The 10999-nt window shown below is 52.0% G+C and overlaps 1 protein-coding gene across 1 annotated transcript; it reads left to right on the top strand.

The window, feature by feature from the left end:
- The first annotated feature begins 1807 nt into the window (after positions 1–1807).
- KRT74 (keratin 74) lies at positions 1808–9817 on the top strand. The gene is made up of 9 exons (XM_054445103.1): positions 1808–2344; positions 2983–3197; positions 3646–3706; positions 4179–4274; positions 4801–4965; positions 5636–5761; positions 7213–7433; positions 7907–7941; positions 8432–9817. Exons 1-9 carry the CDS (start codon positions 1874–1876, stop codon positions 8629–8631), a joined length of 1590 nt encoding a protein of 529 aa, XP_054301078.1. The 5' UTR covers positions 1808–1873; the 3' UTR covers positions 8632–9817.
- Positions 9818–10999: the final 1182 nt, after the last annotated feature.

The raw sequence follows: 10999 nt of genomic DNA, 5'->3' as shown, positions 1-10999 counted from the left end.
ATTTCTTTGTGTAGATTCCTCTCATTGGTCTGCAGGCTAGTGGCTGGGGCCCTAGGACAGTCACCCCCAGGTCAAGGAACTCACACCATTTGTTGTCTTGCACACTCCAGCACGGGAAGGCGGCAAACCCAGCGTCTGGCAGCACCCCTGCTGCTGCCCTTGCAACCTAACTTAGAAAACCACAAGCAACTCCTTCGATTACATGCTCCTATGCTCTAGGGCTAGGGCCTGCCAGGAAGGCCCCCCTGAGACAGGTTCCCTGGGGAAGGACCTTCCACCGTTACCTCAGGGGCTGAGAGGAAAACACCCTGTGAAGGGGAAATTCTTCTGGGGCAGCTTCCAGGCCTACGCTCCACAATCCCTGCCCAGGTCAGCTTCTCCTTTTCCCTCCCCAGCAGTGGGAGCAGTTGTCTTCTGCCCTTGGCTGGATCCAAACAAGCCAAGCATTCCCAGTTTAGTTATAGGAAGTGGTCAGAGTCTTGCATGAGGTCTTGCAGCTGCCAGATACCTAGCTTCGAAATAATTTTTTTTTGGAGACAGAGTCTTGGTCTGTTGCCCAGGCTGGAGTGCAGTGGCACAATCTAGGCTCACTGCAACCTCCGCCTCCCGGGCTCAAGTGATTCTTCTACCTCAGCCTTCTGAGTAGCTGGGACTACAGACATGCGCCACCGCGCTTAGCTCATTTTTATATTTTTAGTAGAGACTGGGTTTCACCATGTTAGCCAGGTTGGACTCAAACTCCTAACCTCAGGCAATCCGCCCTCCTCGGCCTCCCAAAGTGCTGGGATTACAGGCGTGAGCCACCATGCCCAGCCCTGAAATAATTTTTTAACATTGCACTGTACCCACACTACCTGAGCTATAAAGCGGCGATACTTCCTGTTCCAAAATTGAGTGCTCCCTGAAGTTGCCAGGAAACTCGCAGAACAGCCCACCCTGAACCTGGGAGTGAAACTCAGGGGGTCCTGTTCCTTGGTGACTTCAGCCATGGAGTGTTTCCCCAGGGAGTGCAGAGGCTAATATCCCAGCTCCTGTCTGACCTCCTAGAGTAGGACAGATAATCTTATGCAGGAGAGAAAATCCAACTGGAGGAAATGCAGCTGGCTGGAAAGGTTCTCATGGTTGTAAGGCAATGTCAAGGTCACCATCACCCAGGCTCTGCCCAACACAGAAGGCCCTAGACAATATCCCCGCTAGGGGGCCATGCAGATGCTGCAGAGTCATTCCTCTTCCTTCCTGGGGTCCACTTCACTGCTAGACAGCTGTGGTCCTTAGCATGGCCCAAGGATGGACCCTGGAGCTTCTTACCCAGATCCAGATCTTTGAGGACACCTTTCCAAGAAGAATCATCTTTCCATGTCTTCTTTTCCCTGATGTAAAAATTCCAGCTTCCACACAAGACCCTATAATAGAGAGATGGTTTCTTTTGGGAAGAAACCTGGGGTTTTTCAGGTGTGTCTCCTCTGGGGAAAGCCAGGCATTTCCCCTGCTCCTTGCTGATGGTTAAGCAAGAAGGAGGTAGCACTGGAAAAATAAAGCTAGGAGATCTCTTCGGGGGATACCTCTTCAGGTCCCTAATTAGGGAGCGCAGATAAACTCCAAATTAGACCACTCCAGTCTGCAAGGGCAGCATATTCCACTTGCTATCAGAAGAGCTTTGTTGCTGCAAAGGGCTTGGAGATCTCTGTTCTACAAATTGCCCATGGCCTCTGGCCCATCAACAGGGGAAAGGAGATAGTGGAGAGACGCCCTTTTCCGGTGTCGTGGGCTCAACAGGGATAAAAGGAGGCAGCACTCTGGGTGCCCCATCAGTGTGTTCTCTACCCCTTGGCGACTGCTTTTCTCCAGCTCTGTCAACTCCATCTTTCCCACCATGAGTCGGCAACTGAACGTCAAGTCCAGTGGTGACAAGGGCAACTTCAGTGTGCATTCGGCAGTGGTGCCAAGGAAGGCTGTGGGTAGCCTGGCTTCTTACTGTGCAGCTGGCAGAGGGGCTGGAGCTGGCTTTGGTAGTCGGAGCCTCTATAGCCTTGGAGGGAATCGGCATATTTCTTTCAATGTGGCTGGTGGCGGAGTTCGGGCTGGAGGTTACGGCTGCAGGCCTGGCTCTGGGTATGGAGGGGGCCGGGCCAGTGGCTTTGTTGGCAGTATGTTTGGCAATGTGGCCCTAGGGCCTGCATGTTTGTCTGTGTGCCCGCCTGGGGGCATCCACCAGGTCACTGTCAACAAGAGCCTCTTGGCCCCCCTCAACGTGGAGCTGGACCCTGAGATCCAGAAGGTGCGCGCCCAGGAGCGGGAACAGATCAAGGCGCTGAACGACAAGTTCGCCTCCTTCATTGACAAGGTGGGTCTCATAGGAGGAGGATGAGGCCGACCCCTGAGGCCTGAGCAGTTTTCCTGCTGCCTGGGAATGGACTGCGCACTGTGGCTGGAAAGGTGCTGCTGGGCCGCAGGAAGGGCTTCCTCATCATTAGGGAAGGTGAACAGGTCTGTGAGCCACCGAGGACAAAGGAATACATGAATATATTGGCTACTTTGGCGATTTTGCAGGGAAGGATGGGAAGCTTGGTAAAGAGCAGCCCTTTCTTGATAAAAAAGTGATGAGTTTCTTGAGGACAGCTGGATCTTCCAAGAACATGAAAGGCTAATAGAATCCAGCAGTGTTCAGAGGGAAGGGCTCATGGTACAGGAAGAGACACTTAGTTGAGACATACGGAAGGACATCTCCTGGGACCAGGGCTGAGCAATAGAAGAAAGTTGTGGAACCTCCTTGAGTGAGTTCTCAGTGATGGCTTGTCCAGAAGGCTAGGAAATGAGCACTTGTAAAGGATCTAGTTTGTGTGGAATGGCAAGGGTGGAGAGTCAAGACATGAGCAAAATGACTACAACAATCTATGGCAAACCTGGGGAGTCAATGGTGTGTGTCCAGGGGGCATGACTGCACCCATTGTGGTTCCAGGAGTCTGTTGATTTGGGTTCCAGGTACGGTTCCTAGAGCAGCAGAACCAGGTTCTAGAAACCAAGTGGGAGCTGCTGCAGCAGCTGGACATGAACAACTGCAAGAAGAACCTGGAGCCCATCCTTGAGGGCTACATCAGCAACCTGCGGAAGCAGCTGGAGACGCTGTCTGGGGACAGGGTGAGGCTGGACTCAGAGCTGAGAAGCATGAGGGACCTGGTGGAGGACTACAAGAAGAGGTGAGCAGGCCCCACCCGAGGGTCACAGACCATGTTCCCCATGCCTCTGGGCTCACCTGATCTCTGTGCCATTATTTTTTAGGAGATGGGGGAGTACTCTCCGGGGTCAGGAGCTCACATCCCCTTCTCTGGCTGGGGGGAAGGGCCTATCCTGTTTGATGATAACTTCCTGCCTAGTTGATAGGAAGCAGTTCCTGTGCTCCTTGACCCACTGAAATGTTCAGTTGCTGGTGTCATGGGCCCAATAGGCACCTGGGTGTTTTCCTAACATGCAAAAAGTAGGAGGCAAGTGAGGCAACTCAGGGATATCTTACTCCTGTCACTAGCTTCTTACTGCTCACCCCAGAGACCCTGCAGGGACCCTGTATCCCAAACACTTGCCTGGTCAGCAGGAAGAGAAAGTTCCTTGGCTAAGGGGGCTAAGGCCATCTTCTCTCCCTGCTGGCAGATACGAGGTGGAGATTAACCGGCGCACAGCAGCAGAGAATGAGTTTGTGGTGCTCAAGAAGGTAAGGGAGGGAGGAGCTTCCTTATTAGGGTCTCTCGCACACCCATCTTAACAACTCTGCTCAGGACTTCAGCCCAGGAGGCTGGGGAGGGGGCTGGTGCCTGGTGATGGTGGAGTCATAGTCCTGGCCTCCAGTGAGTTGGAGAGGAAAGACACACACTCGGGAAATGGACGGAGACAGACAGAGAATTCTGGTCTGGGAACTGTGAAACTCGTGTCCAGCTCAGCCTTGCTGTGTGACCTGAGGAAACCTACTACCTCTCTGGGCTTTGTTTTCTCCAGGCATAACAGAGCTGCCCCATCCTCCTTTCCCTATTCCCAAAGCTTCAGGGAGTCTGAGAAGAAATTGATATTGAGTGAGCTTTCCTTTGTGGGTAGAAAGTAGAAAATCAGGTGGCTGTGGGGCAGGGGTTGGGCAGGGCAGCTGTGGGATGAGGGCTGCATCCCCCAATGACTCTGGGGCCTCTTGGCAGGATGCAGATGCAGCCTACGCGGTCAAGGTGGAGCTTCAGGCCAAAGTGGACTCACTGGACAAAGACATCAAGTTCCTCAAGTGTCTGTATGATGCAGTAAGGACACTCCTGTCCCCCCACCCTCACCCTGCCTCCTTCCCAACTCTTCCAGGGAGATACCAAAAGGAGAGATTTAGGATCAACAAAATGAAAGACGTTTCGGTAGAAAGGTGCAAAACCCGGCACCAGGAGACCATGGAAGTGCAGGATGCTGGTCCTTGGAGGCCATACATACAGGAGGAAATTGATCTCGACCACAATAGTGGCCTTGCCCACAGGCAGGAAAAGATAACCCAGTGAGGTCTTACAAAGCACAGACCCTTGGATTCTGTGAAATTGTGGGAAATGCATTCTTCACCCATCTGCATGTGCCAGCGGGCATCTGCCGTATGCAGGGGTTCCTGCTGCTGTAAGCTGCTCTCCCTCATCTCTGCAGACACATCCCAGAGGGCACTTCTTCCCCCTACTTTGTCCCTGTGGATCCTAGCAGCCTGTTGGGCCAGGGACCATGGGCCCAGAAGACTGATGGGGCAGAAGAGGGAAGCCAGGGAGTTGCTGAATCTGTCTTCCTCTCTCAATGCAGGAGATCGCTCAGATCCAGACTCACGCCAGTGAGACCTCTGTCATCCTGTCCATGGACAACAACCGGGACCTGGACCTCGAAAGCATCATCGCTGAGGTCCGCATGCATTACGAGGAGATAGCCCTGAAGAGCAAGGCCGAGGCTGAGGCCCTGTACCAGACCAAGGTGGGCACTGAACGAGTCTCCTCCCACAGCAGCCCCTCGCTTCCTGGGAAGGGTCACCTGCACAGTGAATGTGAGGAATACTTTTGTGGGCATGCTGAATGAAAGAAAGGTTCCAACCAAGGCTTCAAGGACAAAAGGAATTCTTAGCAGAGCTTGTTATCAAAGATAATTCATGAAACTGGTATGGATTGAATATACGCAACAGAGAGGAACCCTCATTCTTTACTCCATCCACGAACTGCCTGTCCCTCTCTGTTGCATGTGAAAGAAGTGAGGTGGTAAAACAAATACACTTATAGGAATGGGGGCATGCTGCCACAGGGCAGAGGGAGAATCACAGACTTGCGGGAGCATAGCCATGGGTGGATTTGGTGAGGGGCGAGTGAGAGAAGGAGAAGCCTGTAGCTCTTTCCTGATCCCCACGGGAAGACTTTCAAAAGGAAATGGAAGGCGAGGAGTGCTCTGAGTAATGGAACTATGCTTTGGGTAAACTGCTTTGGGGCTGTCAGGGAGAAAACCCCTTACCTGGGCCCCCAGGACCCTGTTCCAGCACTCCTCTTCAGCTCCGTTAAATCCCACCGACAGCCAGGGTGGCAGGGCGTGGCTTATTTACAGGACCCTTCCCCAGTGCCCTTGTCTCATCGCCAACTTCCTATCTCTGGGAAACCAGATCCAGGAGCTGCAGCTGGCAGCCAGTCGGCATGGTGATGACCTGAAACACACCAAGAGCGAGATGGCGGAGCTGAACCGGCTCATCCAGAGGATCCGGTGTGAGATCGGGAATGTGAAGAAGCAGGTGGGCAGCAGCCCCACAAAGAACTCTCCGGTTCCACGGCAGGCTCTGGGATGAGGAAATGGGGCCTGCCCTTTGGGAACAAGCAAATCTCCCCTGCCGGGCTTAGGGGTCCCTTGGCCACCCACAGTCTCCCTTTCCCACCCTGCCTCGGTACCCCACCGTCAGAGCTGGCACCCCGCCCAGAATTGGGAGGAGCCTCAAACCTATTTCTCTGACTCCTCATTTTGCAGATAAAGCAACTGGGCTAGGAAGGGGAAGGGACTTGCCCAGAGCCCCCAGCTGGTAATGAATGGAGCTAGGATTAGAACCCAGGTTCCTCTTCTGAAGACTTTTTCTGTGTCCAATGATCCTGCCCCATGTCTCCTTTAGGTGACCCCTCTGAGGGCGGACCCTCTGTCTCCTCCTCCCACTGGACATGGAATGTGTGTGGGGTGCAGGGGGTATGCATCAGGCACCTCTGTGGCCACACCAGTTTCCTGCCCTTGGAGTGGGGCATGGTCTGGCCACTGAGGAACACAGCCATCGATGAAGCCCTCCTGGGTTCCCTTGCCCTGTGCCATGGTACTACTTCCATGTTAGGGGGCAGGGTAGGGGGGTCTGTCTTACCTGACAGCAGCAAATCTTAAACACTGCATCAGTGGGGAGATGATTTTGGAGGCTGGAGGATCCTTCCTGTGACCTCTCTGAGAACCAGGTCTGCTCTGCTAGTGATAGAATTGCCCAGGGGAAAGATCTAAGCCTGTTCTTCTGGTGCCCCCACAACCCTCCAGGCTCTGCAGGGGAACACAAGGACAGCTCTACGACTCTACATTTGGCAGATTCACAAATTCCGTGAGCATAGTTCCTCCTCCTCTGTTAGCACCAGGCATTGCAATGTCCCCCAGATATTCATCAGAGTCCAGCTTCTGAGGTTGTGCCTATAATTTAGGGCCTTACCCTCCTGCTCTAAGGGAAGGCCAGATGTGAGAGCCTTCAGACAGACCCTCCCCAGCGTGCTGGAGTCCAGAAACACTCATCTGGGTGCTAACAGATCAGAAGGATCCCCAATGGGGAGAGGTCCTGCAGCAGGAATCTGATCGCAGTGGGACCGTGGCATACTGTCTCATCCTCAGCCTTGCTGGGGGATCAGGCATGATTTTCCTGAACCTGGAGTGTTTTGAATCTGTAGATACTGGTGGCCTACAGTCTCAGGCACTACCTAACTTTGCAAACATTGACATTTCTTCCTGACCTCCTGAAATGCAACTGCTTCCACAGCTTCATGTGACAACAGCTTTGAATACTCCTCTGCAATAGAAAATAGAAGAGACGAAGTTCTGGTGTTGGCTTTGCAGCTTTTACTCCTTGTCACCGATGGCCCCATCTGCAAAATGAGGGCATTGTTCTACTTAACTTGTATGAGCTAAATGTAATTTTCTGTTCTGATGGTCTCTCTGTTCTTTGCCCTTCAGCGTGCCAGCCTGGAGACAGCCATCGCTGATGCTGAGGAGCGGGGAGACAATGCCCTGAAGGACGCCCGGGCCAAGCTGGACGAGCTGGAGGGCGCCCTGCACCAGGCCAAGGAGGAGCTGGCGCGGATGCTGCGCGAGTACCAGGAGCTCATGAGCCTGAAACTGGCCCTGGACATGGAGATCGCCACCTACCGCAAGCTGCTGGAGGGCGAGGAGTGCAGGTGGGCAGGGTGGAGGGGAAAGTGTGAGAAGGGACTCGGGATGGCTCCTGTCTGGCTGAGGGGCCACCTGGAGAACAACATGGTTAGTGCCAATACAAGCAAGCAATGTGGTGATTTCGTGAATTCAGAGGCAGCTTCCTGCAAGGGGTTGTCGGACATGAGCCATGAAGCATATGTGGGCGTGTGCTGCTGTGAAGAGAACCGGGGGCTCAGACAGACCTGAGGCTAATGATTGGCTGTACAGCAGGGGCTAATTATTGGCTTTACCCCATGCTAGTGGTGTGGTCTCGGTAAATCATCTAATATCTCCAGGCCCCTTGTTTTCTCATGTGTAAGATGAAGGTGATAGTGTCAGTTCATAAGTTGTTATAAGGATCAGTTTAAATGATGCACATATAAAAGCAAGAGCCCATTAATGTTCAGTGGAATCTCGACACTGAGTTTTTATCTTTCTCTAACTTTCTGTCTCACAGGATGTCTGGCGAGAATCCATCCTCTATTAGCATCTGTGAGTATTTTTGAGAGATACCTTGGGTTGGGAAAGCCAGGGACCCTGGAACAAAGTGATGTCACCTCCATTTAATGTCTTACCCCCCAAGAAGCTTCTGTTACTGTCTTGGAAAGGTTTCTGGGCTTCAAATGAAACATTCTCCCTTTTCATCCTATGAAATGGTGACTGAGGTCATGCCCACCCCTTTCCCTTCCTGTTTCTCCCCTGGGGCATTGTCATTTGGAGAAAGGGTTGGTGGACATGGATTTTCCTAGAATTTCCAGGAGGGCAGGGACTGTATCTATCCTATGGGGTCTTCACCTCACACAAAGTCCGGCCCATAATAGGCTCTCAGTTCATCTCTGTAGTGCTTCTTGACTACTGAGGGTTGTTCTGTGTATTAAATAGGGTGTTGTTGTAGAGAAGCCCTTGGGGACAGCTGTTACCATAGCTGCTATCTGCTGATTGACACTACTCCTCTCCCCTGCTCTTGGCCCCTCCTTCTCAGCCGTCATCAGCAGTAGCAGCTACAGCTATCACCACCCCAACTCTGTGGGTGCTGACCTTGGGGCCAGCGCTGTGGCAGGCAGCTCTGGCAGCACCCAGAGCGGGCAGACCAAGACCACAGAGGTGCGAGGGGGAGACCTCAAGGACTCCCAGGGCAAGAGCACCCCAGCCAGCATCCCAGCAAGGAAAGCCACCCGCTAGACCCATGGCCTCACCCACCTCTGCACCTGGAAGAAGAGATGACTTTGCCACCCCTAAAGGTGTCTGCCACACCCAAGTTCCCAGGCCCTGAGTTTTAAAACTGTCTGTAGTACACTCGACTGTCTGCATCGTGGTTTAGATTTTACTTTCAAGCTCTGATTGACACAGTCACCTTCCCTGTTTCCTTAGGTCCCATGTGGACTAACGACTTCTCATTTTCCTTGCTGCCTTCGGCTGGCAGGAGGCTTTGGAGGCACAAGCCATTATAACCTTCTTGGCCCTAAGGAAGCTGTGATCATCCCTAGAAAGAGGGAAGGAGCAAGAGAGGACAGGGGAGGGGCTGGTTTGTTCTGTGCTTAGGCCAAGTTAGCTACTGTCTGAGAGGTTTTACATCCCCTGCCAGCACGGTGGGGTGACACGAGACCTGTAAGCAGGTGGTGGGAAGTTAGACAGCCTTTACTTGCTCCATCAGAAACAACTTTGCAGGATGACGCCAATATTTAGGACACCATGTGTACATCTGTAGACCACCAGCTGCACCCATCTCCACAAAGCCAAATGAAGGTGTATTGGGGATTCTCTGCCAGCCTGTGTCACCCACCCACCTCCTTCATTATCAGCAATAGCTACCATCATTTGTCAAGCACCTACTAGATGCCAGGCACCCTACACGCATTGCCTCCAATTCTCATCCAGTCCTGCAAAGAAGATGCAATCAGCATCCTTGGAACAGACTGGGAGCCTGATCCCAAGAGGCTGCAGAACTGGCCCCAGTCACCCACCTACGTGCCAGGGTCAGGCCTGGCCGACACAAGGATCTATGCTCTTTCCATGGTGTGTCACTGCCTCTTTAACAAAAGGGCTGTCAAAGTCATCGTTCTTTTTGATGAGGGCAGCGTAATTACATTGCCTTTTGTCAGGACTGTGGGTATGTGATTTGTCTTCTGTCATCTCTCTGGGGCTGTGTCCTACATAGCTTCTGACTCTCAATTTCTGGTGCCAAGAGCTGAGCTCAGTGAGTGGAGCTGGCTTTTCTGTCACTGAGTGGTACTCCCTAGTCAGATGTCGTGGCTCAGGGTGTAAATATTCCTAAGAATGGCAGCATCTATTTCCTCTTTTGCTTGAATTAAAGACTCTGAATTTCTGCTGTATATTCATTAAATTGTCCTTGAGTGGTGTCAGAGGTATGCTTCTGTCAGTCTGTCAATCTTTCCAAATGTTCCACCCTCTAGTGATGATGTCCCACCCTCCATTTCTTCCCAGCAAGTGTGCAGGACTCTTGCTGGGAAGCTGCAGGCCAACTCAGATGAGGCTGCTCTGGAGGCAATCTCAGGCTGCTGGAAGAGAGAGATACACACTCATGTAAATCAGGGAAGGGCAGCCTAGGGCAGCAATGCTAGTAAGAGACTGGAATAGAGAGGCTAAGCAAGGAAGGCTTCCTGGAGGAGGAGGAGAGTTTAATTAAATGACCAGAAAGATGGACACATAGGCTCCTGGAGAGGGAATTTAAATCACAGCAACACAGTAGTTTGGACACAGGCTTTCATGTGCTTATTTAGTAGGGGGTGGGAGATCTCAGATTTTCCAAAGTCAATACAGATTGGGTATACCTTATCCAAAATGCTTGGGACCAGAAAGTTTCCTGACTTTGGATTTTGAAATATTTGCATGTGCATAATGAGATATTTTGGGGATGGAACCCAAATCAAAATATGAACTTCATTTATGTTTCATATATACCTTCTGCATAGACTAAAGATAATTTTATACAAATTTTAAATAAAGTGCTCCAAAAGTTTTGGAGCACTTTGGATTTCAGACTTTTGGATTAGAGATGCTTAATCTGCAGTGGGGCTGCGTGGATTTCCAAGTCCCTCAGCTGTGGCTGGCAGAGTCTAGCTGTCTAAGCAGCTTTCAAATTGGTCTTGTGTCACGGGTGTGCCCAAAGATGTTCACCTCTACAGGCCTCAAGATAATGAGGACAGGCCTTGGGAGGATGGGGACTCTGGCCTAAGTAGTGGCCTCCATTCACCTCTCTGTGCCTTTCATGTATTAAGGAGGTCCTCTTCTGTGTGTGCCAGGGTGCAGTAAACCGTGGGAAGCACAAGAGCCCAAGAGTGTGTTGGGCTTTCTGCCCAAATGTCTCCCTCTGATGTCACCACTGCTGCCACTGTGGATACTGAACTAGTGCCCTGGGAGTGGGAGGCTCCATTCTAGCTCTACCACTAACCAGTCACCTGTTACACACAGTGGTTCTTAACCTTGTAAGTCATGAACTTTTTGAGAGCTGATGAAAGCCATGGATCTTTCCCCTGAAATGTGGACAGGGTCTACTGCATGTCCAGAAGTTCACAGATCCCCACAGCCC

This window comes from Pongo pygmaeus, chromosome 10 (assembly GCF_028885625.2).
Source record: "Pongo pygmaeus isolate AG05252 chromosome 10, NHGRI_mPonPyg2-v2.0_pri, whole genome shotgun sequence".
In the NCBI taxonomy this organism is placed as follows: domain Eukaryota; kingdom Metazoa; phylum Chordata; class Mammalia; order Primates; family Hominidae; genus Pongo; species Pongo pygmaeus.
Note: the sequence above shows the minus strand (reverse complement) of the source record. Positions and strands in the feature narration are given on the sequence as shown.